Consider the following 15,243-nt stretch of genomic DNA (forward strand, 5'->3'; position numbering starts at 1 on the left):
ATAATGCAGTCGTGAAAAATGAATACCACTTAAGAAAATATTTTTAGTGTATGAAATGCAGAGTTGTAGCACACTAATTGTTGGAAATAAAATACATAAAGGGAAAGATTTGGTTGAAGGCATTAACTTTTTTTTTTAAACCGGTAATTATAAGGAAATTAGTTGCATATTTCACAAAGAGCTAGCTTTGTTTTCCTGTTATTGTGTCAGCTATATGCTGTTTCTTAAATATGTGTTTTTATTAAAAGACAGTAATTAGAAATTCTATATCTTCCTGTTCTTTCCCCCTTCTCTTTTTAAAACTGAAATAACAGAAGTTTTCTGCATTTTGATCTGAACGACTCTTTCCTTTCTTTGCAGGTTAATAATGAGAATGTAGTGAAAGTTGGCCACAGGCAGGTGGTGAACATGATTCGACAAGGGGGCAATCACCTAGTTCTTAAGGTTGTCACAGTAACCAGGAATCTTGATCCAGATGACACAGCTAGAAAGAAAGGTACTTTTTTCTCTTTTCCTAATGGAGTCTTTTTGGTCTTGCTCCACAGAAAACAGAGTATGGATGCAAAATTACTGTTTTATAAATTCTGATTTATAGATTTTGCTCTGAAAATCTGAAATACCCTTCTCATTTAATTTAGAGTCATTTAATTCTGTTCACTTATGCATTAATAACTGACAAAAAGGGTAATACTCGCTTGTCATGCTTGTCATGAAATTTCATCTTTATGGATCTTTATACATTTATATGTTTGAAGATCTTGTAGTAAAGTTTCTTGCAGCAGTGAGAGAGAAAAAGCACAAAGAACAGATTAGCTTTTATTAATTAATTCCAAACGTACTTGAGATGAGGTTAGTTTGACTCCTCTTGAAATCGTTGAGAACTTACGATTTTGCAAAACATATTTTAGAAAGGACCTCTGTAAGAATAAGAAAAGTAAACAATATGTTTAGACGGAAGTTCTGTTAGAAAACAAGTACATTTTCATGGGAAAACTCCTCTAGATGAATTCAAAGTAAAGGGTTTGTTCCATCCAGGGAAAATCCCTCCTCCTCCCATAAGTAGAAAACATGCTCAGCTGCTTTTTCTGCCACTTGGCTGCTAGCAAGAAAGCAGCTACTCCAGAAGAGGTTAGTATAGCATCATGTGCCTCAGAGAGCTGGGAAAGAATTGTCTGGGTGCGAACAGAAAAAGGTTTTTTTCCAGTTTAAAAGCCTAGGGTTTTTTTTTATATTAACTTTAATGGAGATTGTGGATTAACCTATATTATAAGATTGGGCTGCAGCCTTAAAAATTTCAGTGTGTTTCCCACCCACCTACTCAAAAACCCCACCAAAACATCATTAAAAAAAAAAAAGACAGAAAAAAAATTGATTTTGCACTATTTCCTTCACCTTAGAAAACCCTGAATTTGCTCAGGTAAAAGCTACTCTGGGAAGTCATTAGGCCCTCATAATTACCGTTAAGCAAAAAAGATTGCTGCTGCTAACTAGTGTTCCATACAGCAGCATCACATTTTTGAAAATTCCTGTTCCTCCCACCAGTTTTTTGAATTGTCACTCACAGCCGCCTGGCTCTTGAACACAAGAGTGGGCTGGAAGGTGGCACCCAAGGGCTCCCTCTTTGTCTGTGAGCAAAACTTTCTGTCTCCACTGTGAGTGTTCTTGACACCTACTGCTTTTAAAAAAAAAAAAAAATAAAGCACCTTGGGGGCAGGGGGAAGGCCATGTTGAAGTAAATAATGTCCAAACATGGTCCTGCATTATAGAATCATAGAATTGTTTAGGTTGGAAAAGACCTTTAAGATCATCCAGTCCAACCATTAACCTACACTACCAAGTCCACTCTAAGCCAATCAAGGGTAGACTAGACTAAACCATGTCCCGAAGTGCCACATCTACCTGTTTTTTGAACACTTCCAGGGATGGGGACTCCACCACCTCTCTGGGCAGCCTCTTCCAATGCTTGACTACCCTTTCCGTGAAGAAATTTTTCCTAATATCCAACCTAAACCTCCCCTGGCGCAGCTTGAGCCCATTTCCTCTTGTCCTATCGCTAACGACTTGGGAGAAGAGACCAACACCCCCCTCACTACACCCTCCTTTCAGGTAGTTGTGGAGAGCGATCAGGTCTCCCCTCAGCCTCCTCTTCTCCAGGCTGAACACCCCCAGTTCCCTCAGCCGCTCCCCACCAGCCCTGTGCTCCAGACCCTGCCCCAGCTCCGCTGCCCTTCTCTGGACACGCTCCAGCACCTCAATGTCCTTTTTGTACTGAGGGGCCCAAAACTGGACACAGCATTCCAGGTGCGGCCTCACCAGCGCCGAGTACAGGGGCACAATCACCTCCCTGCTCCTGCTGGCCACACCATTCCTGATACAAGCCAGGATGCTGTTGGCCTTCTTGGCCACCTGGGCACACTGCTGGCTCATGTTCAGCTGCTGTCGACCAACACCCCCAGGTCCTTTTCGGCCAGGCAGCTTTCCAGCCACTCTTCCCCAGGCCTGTAGCGTTGCATGGGGTTGTTGTGCCCGAAGTGCAGGACCCGGCACTTGGCCTTGTTAAACCTCATACAGTTGGCCTCGGCCCGTTGGTCCAGCCTGTACTTTTCACACATTTTGAACAAACCTTTCACCTCTGCCTTTCAGGATGTGTCATATTGGCCTTAAGTAGAAGTGGTGTTGTACACAAGCCAAAGGGAAGTAGCTTCTGTAAAAACAAACCCAGTTTTTTGTCATCTTTCCAGAGCCTTCTATTAACGTGTCATTTGCCAAAAACATTCACTTTTGATTCTTGTCCCTTTTTGATGCAAGTTGATAGCCTTTCTTGTAACCTGGCAATTTCTGTTGTACCTTAGGAATTGTGTGGAAGGATTTTCTTGCCGTCAGTCTCCTTTACGGCGAGGCCAGTGTCAGATACCCAGCCGCATTTAACAATCCGGTATTTTGTGCCGTTTCCCTCACAGACTTGTTGTCACTTCTCTAAGTTGGGCAAGGGCAGGCCTCAGACCGGAGTTAATACGTGCAGTACTTACGCAGCCTCGTATCTGGCACTGAACCTGAATTATATTTTTGCTTTCTCGTGACACACTGTCAGTCAAGCCTCTGTAAGAAGGTGATGGAGCTTAACAGGGAAAGGATGGCGCTGACATAGTGGATATAGGTGATATGGGAAGAACGTTGTCTACTTCTTTCCTCCATCACTCTTTCTCACCCTCCAACTGCTTTGCCAGCTTTTGTCAAAATCCTGTAGCCTGATGTATAGTATTGACCAAAACACTTAAGAATCCCTAATTTTTCCTGTTGTCTTGGAGCCATTTCTGTTTACTGGAAATCTCCAACTTTCCTACCAGCATTGGCATGATCTTTTCTGACGTTGCGCTCCTTTCTGACCACCAGAAACATTGGGTATCAGGATACCAAACCACCTGCTGGATTTCAGTTTCTGTGCTAGATGATTGCCTTGATATTTTCAGGTCTTATTTATTCTGAGGATCACCTGTTTTCCCTAGTCTCACCATAAGTATTGAGATAAATTTGAATCTTCTTTCTTGTATTTCCCAGATTTAACAGTTTCTTCAAAGATGAAATTAATCTGGCAGAGATTGGCTGGTCTCCAGGAGATTTTTAGCTATGTACTTTTCTTAGAAGGAGGGGCGCAACTGCTGTGAGGCACTTTCTCTAGAAAGTCTTTTTCCTACTGAAAAATAGAAGCGCGCAGTTATTTAGCTTTAAAGGTTTCTATGTATCCTGTTACATAAAAGCTTGCTGATGTGTCAAACAACCTACGCTAAAAGTAGAAACGGTATAGAAATTCAGTACATGAAAAGCATCTCGGGGTTTTTTCCTCCACATGCATGTATTTATTATTACCTTATTTAATGTGGCATATTCTTTTAAACAAATGTGAAATTGTGTGTGTGAATATAGTGCTTTAGAGACATGTATTTACTTACACTGTATATCCTTCTGTTTAATGCAAAGCCCCACCACCTCCTAAGCGAGCTCCAACCACTGCACTGACCTTGCGGTCTAAGTCAATGACCTCAGAGCTTGAAGAGCTTGGTAAGAAAGTGTTTTTTGACAAGCATGCTGGCATAATAGAAATGTAAAAAAAAAAAAATATATATATATATATGAATATATGTTAAATTGACTAAAAGGAACTGCACTGTGTTCAGTATATAGAGCAGAAAAGGTTTTAAGAATGCTGCATCTTTGGAGAGTTCAAATGTGCATGATTTGCATGAATAATTTTTGTTTAAAATTGTGCCTTTACTGCTACGCAAGAGAATGTTGATACATTTTATGCATCATCAAAGTTTGGCACATCTACTAAAAAGTAATGCCGTATCATATTTTGTTAGCTTTGCTTTCTAAATTTTCAGTTCATCTAATATTGTTTTATTTTAAATTTCTGTGGCCTCTCATTAGTGGATAAAGGTAAGCTGCCAGAAGCTGTTGTTAAAAAGCTGACAGTGTTAAAGCAGCTTCAACTTCAACTTGTTTTCATTAGACTCTGATCTGAAAAAGTGCATATTATTATATCACTTTGACTTCTGTGCATGATATAAACTTAATTCTTCTCACTATTGGTAATAAAGTATTGAGCATTCAGTCTTTTATTTGCTAATTTTAAGAAATGTGATTGTAGATTCCTTTGCTTGATCATCCACATTCTAGATAAGCATAATTCTTTGGGAATTTTTATTTATTTTATAGAAGTGAGGAAGGTAATAGTTCTTTTCTTCCTGGTTTTAATCTGTTAGATCATTAAAAAGTAGAATTTCTGCAGCTAGACTAATAAATATGTTATGGATGGACCATATATACAAAGAGAAAAGCCCAGTACATATTTATATATGGCTATTACACTAGAACACAGTGTTTAGCAAGTGATAATTGGGTATAAAAACAAACCATGTCCCTCATTGCAGACTAATAGAGTCTATCATATAATAAAACCATTTTTCCATGTAATCCTACATTGATTTAAACATATTTTCTAATCATTTTTTTTTTCTGGCATGGAACTCATATGAAGGCCAACTGGAAGGAATCAAAGCCTTGTGGCCACTTTTTTTTCCCTGGAAGTCAATGTTTTCTGGGGCAGATGGACCCCATCCATCCTTTAGTGAGTCAAGTCACATAGCTTCAGTGGGAGTTCTTACCAACAAGGGGGGGCCAAAGTGGTTACTGTCTTCTCTATGGTATAACAACCAAATGAAGACCAAAATGATAGAATCATAGAATGGTAGCATCATCTAGGTTGGAAAAGATCTTTAAGATCATCAAGTCCAACCGTTAACCTAGCACTGCCAAGTCCACCACTAAACCATGTCCCTAAGCATCACATCTACATGTCTTTTAAATACTTCCAGGGATGGGGACTCAACCACTACCCTGGGCAGCCTGGTCCAATGCTTGACAACCCTTTTAGTGAAGAAATTTTTTCCTAATATCCAGTCTAAACCTCCCCTGGCACAACTTGAGGCCATTTCCTCTTGTCCTATCACTTGTTCTTTGGGAGAAGAGAACAACACCCAGGTTGCTACAACCTCCTTTCAGGTAGATGTAGAGAGCGATAAGGTCTTCCCTGAGCCGCCTTTTCTCCAGGCTAAACAACCACAGTTCCCTCAGCCGCTCCTCACAGGACTGAATGAAACACTCTGATTATTTAGCTCTAACAGATCTCAGAAAATTTGACTTTTCTGTGCCAGGAAGTTTAGGAGCCTGACTAAAGGTTTCAACAGTTTGTGAATGCTCCATAATTTTTGTTCCAGGATTAAAATGTAAAATATTATTTCTGGAGCCACTTTTTGGGTTTGGGTGTTTTGATTTGTTTTCCTTTCATGGAGTGCTAAGAGGTTATAAAACTTGGCTGGCTTATCGAAAAACTTTCCCAAGGGGACAGAAATACTTAGGCACCATTTCCCCCCTTCATTATCCCCTTCTGAAAATCACTTTCAAACTGAGGGTATTCTTCTATTTCTCTCACTTTTCAATCTTACGTAGTAGATACTGTTCTTAAAGCAGAGAGAAGCAGCACTCTTTTCCAGGGGAAAGTAGCTTATTAATAGCAAAGTCACCTCTGCAATGAAGACGATCATATTTTAGCTTTCTCACCCCCCTGCTCAGGTTTTAATACTTGATCTGGTATTTGCTCTCATCGGCTGGCAGAAACGACTGCAACTCTTGTGACTAGCAGCCATGGGACATACTTGAATCTTTAAGCACGTTTCCCATCCATATCTTTATCCAGATGGGGCAAATATTACAGTGGCAAGACTTTACCATTCTGAAGAATAGTCCTGAAGTGTGTTCCAGAAGTGTGTCCCCCCTAATAAAGCTGTAGTAATACTAGAGCATGGCAGAAATTCGTCGTCTTCCTAAACGAGACTGTAAATACCAGTTCCGTGATACTCTGAACATTTGCCACCCTAGCAAACAATATGACTACTGTTATAAATAACATCTGTGGTCTACCTATTTTAATATTGGTCCTGTAAAAGGGCTGTTAGCAGAAGGAACAAGAATTCTTAAATTGCACAACCAATGAACAAGCTTCCAAAGAGAAAATGATCTCACTATCATCACTTAAAAGTTGTCTTCTGACATAAAACACAGATTGTATGTGTGTATTTATATATAATTTATATAGCTTTATATGTATATGTGTATATATTGGACATCTGTATGAACTATGAGAACACCCACATTTTTATATCCATTAAACTATCTAATGAATAAACATTTGTTTCATAACATATACATGCAAAATAATAGGAAGACGAACACTGTGGATGTTCTCATCAATATATATGTGTAATCTTTTTTCTGAACTGAAGAAGCTCATGGTCTCAATAATGTCTCGTGGCAAAGAATTCCACAGGCTAATTATGTGCTGTGTACAAATGTATTTCCTTTTTATTGGTTTTAAATGTGATGCCTTTAATTTTATTGAATGTCCCTTGTTATGTAATAGAAGAAAAAGATAACTAGAAATTCCCCATTTGTTTTCCCTTAGAGTATCTATTTTTGTAATTTCTCCTAGCTAAGCTAAACGACATCATTTTTAAAAAAAATTTATACATCTTGCAGTCTTTACAGTCACTTCCTTTGCCTGGCTCTGAACTCTACTTACGGTTTTATTGACACGTTTTTAGCTACTCGGTTCTCCATAATACTGAGCAGACCATCTCAGTTGTTCTCTTTCAAATGAGTTAATCCAAAATATGGCAGAAAACGTGTGCTAATGATTCCTTTCCACTTGAATCTGCAAAGATTTGAAAATGCCCTATTATCGTAGTTTGAAAGCCCTGGCATCAATAAGTTGCCCCAACTACTGTTTTGAAAAAAGAATTTAGAAAAAAGAATTGTATGCGTATCCCTAATACCTGCAGGGGAGCAATTTCTTACAGTTAAGGTATAAACCCTGATAAACTGTGCTTTTGCCAAGCTGTTTATCTGCTGTGGTTTGATAGATACGTGCATAGTAGAGGCTAGCAGGGAGAGGCTAACTTCTAAGATGGAAGAAAAATGTTTTATGCTCAAAATGACAGACAAGGATTTAGCATATAAAAATTACCTTCAGAATTGATTCACAGTTCATTCCCTTTCTATTTCCAAGCTTCAGTACGGAAGAAGAAGGGTAAGGGGAAGCATTTTGTCTCTTGTTTAACCTGTTTCTCACCTTTCCATAGTGAAGGATAATAACATAATGTAAATGTTGGCATATGGTCCAGTTTATTTTATGGTGTCAGATGTACATTAATTATTCTATATGTTTTTTAGTTATTTAGTTGATAAATTGCAAACACACTAAGAACTCAAACAGAAGACTACATTTGAAAATATTCCCCACATTTCTTCCTTTTGTCTCCTTTCCTTCATCTTGCCTTTTTTTCCTTCTTTGTATCCAACTCTTTTCCAAACCCTTCCATGTCATCTCCTCACAGTTACCGTGCTAACTGGCGGCCGCAGAGAGTATGTGGCCAGTAACACATCCTCAGTGTAGTCCTACGTTAGTGATTTCACTTGTCTTTTTAATGGCCAAATGTTACTCCCATAACCACACTGTCTCTGTCTCAGGAAATAGGGATCTTGCACACAACACTTGAACTTTTTACCTGGAGAAATGCTGCTCTGCACAATTTTAAGTTTTCAATATAACATCTTCCACGCTGTCCCATATGCATGGAGTGCCCTCCGTGAACTGATTCATAAGGCCACTACCTTCTCCTTGAAATCTCTCCTAAAGACCCACTTCCCCTATGATCCCTATTAAACACTCATCTAAGGAATGATGGCTAGGCAGAGGGGCAGGTAGAAATAGTGGTGCTATTTTAATAGCTTTTATAAATGTAACTGTATATGTATGTATAGAGAGTTTGTTTGTGTTTAGCTGTATTTTTCCATACTCCTGTATGTCATCTTGCTTTCTTAGATTGTAAGCTCTCCTGAGCAGGGACTGTGTCATTTACACGTTTTCATGGCGTCTAGCCCACGGAGGAGTCTCAAACCTCCCTGAGCCCCTGGGTGATAGCTGGTAAAACAGTCTACGTCCTGCTCTTCGACAAAGTTCAGTCATGGAAAGGAAAGCTAGGCTGTAGGCAGTGTCTTCTCTCAACAGTGAAGCTTTTGCTTTTTAACGTTAAAGAGGACAAAATCGGGTTATTTTCCACTCTTTTATTTTTCTGCTCTTTCCTGACCTCCTGTCAGGTCACTAACAGAGGTTCCAGCGAGTGATATTTTCTGTTCTCCATTCAGAGAATATGACAGAATAAACCCCATTGCTACTGGTGCTTTTCTGAAAAATATGTGTTGGCAGCATATAAAAAATCTTCACATTGTTATCGTAGAGTCTTCTGTCAACAAAAAATTCTGTTTTCTGAATAGGTGAGGGAGGCGTCAAGATGAAAATAATGGCTTTTGTGGTTCTGTTTGACTGGGCTTGTTGGTTGTCTTTTGAGAGGGTTCCAGTTCCTTGGGAGGATAGGAGAAGGGAAGGACATAGGCTGTAATTTTTGCATTCAGGATAGGAGATATGACGTTTGTGTTTAAAGAGATAGTTAATAAAATCTTCAGGTTCACAGCAGTATGGCATGGGCAGTATTATCATTTTAGTGGAGTTACATAGCACGAATCACTAAAATGTAAACTGTACTTCGTCTGTGCCACTGACTTTCTGCTTACAGTAGTTGCCTGAGTCAGCAAGATAGCGTCCAACTTCAAAATGTATGTTTGGAGGGGACGCGTTTTCAATAGTAAATCTACTTTCTGGATTTTGTGGGGTATCGGGGAGGGGGAATACGCCTTCTTTTTTCTTTTGTGACTTGTAGGTTTTCAAGAATGGTTGAATGAGTAAATTATGGCAACACATAAACTAACAGTTAGTTGTGGCAGCAATTTTTTGGAGGCAGCACTTAAAATATAATTCTAGGTAATGTGTAGTTAGCCCATTAATACTGAAGAATACCCAAAATATTAATGCGGCAAATTAAAATGAAGATTTGAAAATATTCTAAAAATAAAACATTAAAAGAAAATTTATTAAACTCCCAATGCATTTTTTTGGGTCATAAATTTCATCATCACAACAGAAAATAGGTGTCATTAGCATTTCAAAATTAATATTTTAAAATAATAGATTAAACTCTGTTCATAAAAAGTTTACGTGGCTCATGAAAAGCTTGTTTTTAAAGGGTTTTTCCTTCAGTTTTTGTTTCAACTTGTTTATCAATAACATCTTGTGGATGGAGAATTTTTAAATTAAATGATACTTAAGGAACACATCCATAAACTAAAATCTGTAAATGTCTGTCTAGATACAGGATTTAAAAGTTTCGTGCTCCTAAGCTTTTTTTACTGCCAGGGCATGGCTTTGATTTAGTGAGTAATTTGGGATTTTCAGTGAAAGCTAAAGCAGACAGTGTTTAATTTTAAAAACCTAATATAAAAATCCTCTAAAAGAAGGTACAAAATTAAGAACAGAGCAGGCAAAATTTTCATAGTGAAATGGGAATGACAAGATAAATAATTCTTCTGCATTAATAAGTATTACTTTGACAGTGCCGCACAAGTGTCAGTTGTGAGCTAGGGGAGTGGTTGGTTTGTTCTTAGGTTTGGTATGGTAATCAATAGAAAATAATCCCTCGATATGTGTTGATACTGGTCTTTGGGTTTTGATGTGGGCCAACAGTGTACCAACTACAAATGTAGGAGTTTCCTCCTTTGAACAGTCTAGATGCTAGCACCACCTCTCAGATACAGAATAACTGTGATACCATCAACACAGAATATTGTTACCTGGCATCAAGTCTTAGTGGCATTTGAATAGAAAAATATCAGTTGATGGCATTCAAAAGAAATATTATTAGCTCTGTCTGCAATAAGCATTCACACTTCATCCCATTCCTGTTGTCCATTGTTTCAAAGGTGGCACATTCTAATGGCATCTGAAACAATGAAATTGCAGAGCAAATATATATAAATGAATGCCAAGCAGCGGATTACCTTACGGTGTTATGTTATGTTTGAAGAAACCACTCGCAAAGCCGTCTGGGTTCAAAATTCATTTTTTTATTTCACTGTGGTGGAGTTGATGATGGAGATTTGTCTGCAGGAAACAACGGAAATACCATCAAAGCAACTTTTACAGCACTCACAACATCGACTCCTCTGCTAGTTTGCAGCATCTGCAGCGTTTCTATGTAGGAAGAAGGTTTTCTGATCTTCGCCAGACACTGTATTTTCGAAGATGAGAGCAAAAGGCATCAGGCTTAATGAAGAATTCTTGAAGGGTATCCTTGTAAGTAATTGATTTGCATTACACATTTGAAATTCTAATGAGATAGCAATATAATAATGAGATAAAGGTTGTCATCAGGTTGTCATTTTTCACAAGCATAACGCAGTGACTCTGGGTGGAATCTGTGAAGTATATGTGTGAAAAAATACGGGTCCCATTTTTTGTTGATGTAGCAAGGTTATAGGTTTTGTGACTTGTAGTCTAACTTGCAGAGAGTCCACAGCAGTGTAAGAAGGTATAGGATTAGGACCATGCCTATGACATATGTGCTTTTAAAACACTTTGCAAGAGAAAAGTGTTGAAAGTTGGCATGTTTCAAGGAGAACAATGCTAACCCTATGTTTTCCACTGAAAAAAAATTTGGCGCCTAGCTGGCTATGCGCTCAGTAGCAACTTCTGGCACAGAATCTTAAATTAACAGGTAACTCTCAGTACTGAACACTTCTTCAACCCGGGGTTTATGTTGCTTGAGGTGGGCAGCTTTAACTAATGTTTTGAAAACACTGGGAAACCTGAGCAGAGGTCCATTGAGTCTCTGTGTGGGTGTTCTCCTCGCTTACACTAGTATTATTTTGAATTTATCAGCTTATTCTTGAGTACGTAGCGCCCTTTTGTGATACTTGTTTTTCTTTACTACAGGACAGTAATTGAAAAGGTTTGCAAAACCTTTCTGCATCAGCCAAACAAGACAATGGTATAAAAGAAGTTGGAAAAGGAATTGTAAGTGTTAAAGAAAACGTGGGTTTTGTAGCATTTGGAAACAGACGAATTAAAATACATTGGCAGATGTGAGTGTCACTTGTCTATGCTCAGATATTATTAATTGAATATCTAACCACATATTCAAAATTGGTGCTTGAGGAACGGTAAAAATTGCATGTGTTTCCCAACGTGGTGCAGTTAGGGCAGTGGAAAACTTTTTCAACACTTGTAATGTGTTCTCTCTCTTTTTCAGGAGCCAGGGAGATGAAGGACTTATCTCCCTCATCTCAAAACTCCCTTTGCTGCTATTTCTCTTTTTTTTTCCTTCAAATGTTCATATACACATGTTAATTAATTTCTAATATAATTAAAAATAAATGTTTTTAGAGAATTCATCATAGTTTGTTTGGTTTTTCCCCTCGGTGTGGAAGCGTGAGAGTACGTGTAAGAGCAGAGAAGGCTGCAAGTGTCGTAGGTCCTCCACCTTTCTTTTTGGTTTCTTTCGGTTGATTGTCTTTCTTTTGTGACTAGGCCAAATTTTCAAATGCTGTCTCTTAAACAGAACATCAAAGTGCCACTTAAATTCCACCTGGCTTGCAGGGTAGGAGTGGGTATTGACTATATTCTCTGCTTTGTTTTTGTTCTTAAACAGAAACCACTGTTAGACAATGACCATTCCTCTTTCAAGGTAGGCTGAATTGTAAGGCTTCAGGATTGCAGGTGCATTTTAAATGCCTGTATAATTATTTCATTAATTGAACATACTGTTAAAGAGCTGGTACTTGAAAATTGTATCTATAGAACGAATTTGAACATATCAGTTTTCTGCCTTCCTTAAAATTACTTTTGATGGTGTGATTATAATATGTAAATGTGACTTATATGTACTAATGTGAAGATATTTTCAGCCCTAGAAACACAAATAAGACTTTCTTTCAAGAAAGTTTTGATAGTTCTTTATTGTGAATACATACAACTAATTTTCATAAATCATGTAATGGTATTTATAGATACTCGATGTTAAATGATTAATTTTAGTCACTAAACCGTTTTTATGTTTTACTGATTTATTTTACATAATTTTCCCTTTTTTGGATTTTAGTGTGCTTTGTAGAGTTTACAGTATCCCAGAGAACATAAAAGTATTTTTAGTCAATTTGCATAGAAGGAAAGTGTTTCAAATGGCTTATGTTTTGACTGTATTGCAAAGCACTTTTGTTATTTCCTCATTATGCTCACTGCTAAAGTAATATTCTCTGCCTGTTGTTTGCAGTATGGTAAATATTTGATTTCGGCATTGTGATTGAAGCACAATCCTGCAAATTGTTCATTTGGGGTGGGGCTGGAAGAAGTTAATTCCAGATTAAAATGTGCTCGTGGTGGCAGATTTATGAGGATTAGCCTAATGGTCTAAATGAAAACTCAAATGATTCCATTTCTGTATATTTTTTAACTATACATTTACATGACATAACTGTAGGCTGAGCTGGTTGTTTCTTTCCTCTAAATGTGACCGTAAACAACAAATTGGGATTTAAATCTCTGAAACAATGCTTTAGCTAAGGTTAGTCTTGAAATTCTTAGCAGTATGTTGAAGGCCTAGTTATACTTTACCTACTTCTGGTCTTTGACAAATTTTTATACATCTATTGCTATTTGAATAGCTAAACGGAAAGACATTGGTTTTCAGTGGGCATAGCTAATGTAACGGAGATCCATTTTTAACCGTCTGCAGGTAGGAGTCACCTGGTTTTCCCCAGAGGCACTAGAGATCTATTCATCAAGTACAATTGCTTCTATGACAAGCAACATTATCATATGAACGTCTATGGTCTGACCAAGCTTTCTTTTGAAATCAGTAGGTTCTCATCTTTCTGCTACCACCCCATTAGTACTGGAAAGCTGTTCTAGGATTTTGTTCATCTGCTTCTTTGAAAGCGTTGTCTAGATTCCCATACGTACTGTTTGCCCAAATTGTCCTTTACATAGTTCCCTCCACCCACAGACATTCACCCTGAAGTATTTATCAAATTACTTCCCAGCTATTCTTTTACCAACTAAGCAGGGCAAGGTCTTTTGCATATATATGGGAAGTGACAAAGTCTAAAAGGAATACAATGTAAATAAGTGCACCTACTTGTTTTAGATGCTTTTTTTCTTTTCCCAGACATGCAAACTTCTAATTATATGCGTAATGACTCCTGGTCTTTATGCTAAAAACAAGCTACTTATAGTTAAAAATAAAAGAAATTTAAAAAATTAATCCATAAGATAAAAGCAACACCACAGCTATGTTTTTATGTAGTTTAAACAAATCTCCGTGCATTTTTAATGAGCACACGTAAAGGCTACCCCTTTAGTTTTAGTACTGCTTATGTAACTGATTTTTGCAGATTATTGACAAGGAAACAAATTTTATCGGCTAATGAAAGAAATTAAACTAAACTTGCAAACTCATATTTAGGGGAGGCGATGGAACAAAATATGTGCATATGCAGTACCTGACATTAAGGGCTATGTGCCTAGACCTGTTGACACCAAGGAAGAATGAATGTCCTGTGTTCCCATCACTTTTCAAAAGGAAAAATACATGTGCCAAATATTTGACTGTGGTTGACTGCAGATGCTAGAAAAGGTGGGTGATACTACAGCATATAGGTGCAATTGGCATTGTATGAAGTTTTGCATAACTGATTGCGCCTGGTACAGTTTCTGTCTGTATCTATCTTAGGTATTTACAAGGCATCTGTCACCTTGGTACCTAAGCAGTTTGAAAAATGCACCCACCCCAGGAGGCATGATGCAGATACAGGCAGAGGCCCAGGTCCAGAGCAGCAGAGGCAGGTCCCAGGAAGCTCCCCAACTGTGTTACCGCTGTTGTTGAGCTCCTGGCCCACTTGTTGTGGCCAAGGAACATCTCCACCTACCTGTCAGCAGGAAGACGGTACCCCACCCCTCACGTCCAGCTCCACTGGTGGGGAATCTGAAAAGGAAAGATAATGGAAAAGGCAACGATCCAGTAGCAGAGGTGAAACAGAAATGGTGGGATTTCAAAAGGAGGGATTCTTAAAGAGCAGCACATCTCAGGGGAGGGATCAACTGCCAGTCCAAGTGGCAGGTAAGGCACAACACAGGCATAAATCTCAAATGTTCTTCAGTGAACAAAAGTTAAAGAAATACCTCTGATGTCTCTAAAGTTTGTCTATATCCAAAGCCCTGCTCTGTTCTTGGCCTCTGTCACAGTCCTCTATCCCTACAGCTGAATCGACTGTTCGGTTCTCTCTGTATCTCAACCCAATAAGTGCTACAATCCTAAATATGTCTAATAACAACCTGAAAGGACTCTCACTGGTCATGAATGTTGTGGTGCAAAGAGACAGCACGGTATAGCAGTGCTCCAAAATGATGGACACATCCAGGAACCTAAAGGCTGGAATAATCCTGGCTTCTAATCACCATGTTCAGAACAGGATCGGGCAAATCACAGATCACCCCTGCAGGCTCAAAAGATGGAGCAGTTCTCCTGTGGCCACCAGGAGCAATTGCTGATCTACCACATCAGACCAAGCTCTCTATCAGCCCAGTGCGAACACCCGTGCAGGCAGCCAGCTACGGGCTTCGCTGCAGAAAGAGGACCTGTCTAAGAGGAAAGAAAGGAAGATAGCCAGGACTTTGATGAAGGTTCACTAGTTACTACTACATGGACCACTTTAATAACAGATCTCATTTTTTCTTTA

The 15,243-nt window shown here is 38.5% G+C and overlaps 1 protein-coding gene across 10 annotated transcripts in view; it reads left to right on the top strand.

Moving 5' to 3' along the window:
- Positions 1 to 15,243, top strand: part of SHANK2 (SH3 and multiple ankyrin repeat domains 2) — a 319,997-nt gene that overhangs the window by 278,380 nt on the left and 26,374 nt on the right. For 5 of the 10 annotated variants that reach the window (XM_075713336.1, XM_075713337.1, XM_075713339.1 and 2 more), the window contains 2 exons: positions 361 to 496; positions 3,979 to 4,059. In XM_075713336.1, the coding sequence (XP_075569451.1) occupies positions 361 to 496; positions 3,979 to 4,059 (217 nt within the window). Of the gene's footprint in view, positions 1 to 360; positions 497 to 3,978; positions 4,060 to 4,428; positions 4,438 to 7,624; positions 7,646 to 15,243 lie in introns of all 10 variants that reach the window. The other 5 variants (XM_075713335.1, XM_075713341.1, XM_075713344.1 and 2 more) reach the window with 3 other exon arrangements.

Source organism: Pelecanus crispus, chromosome 6 (genome assembly GCF_030463565.1).
Source record: "Pelecanus crispus isolate bPelCri1 chromosome 6, bPelCri1.pri, whole genome shotgun sequence".
NCBI lineage: Eukaryota > Metazoa > Chordata > Aves > Pelecaniformes > Pelecanidae > Pelecanus > Pelecanus crispus.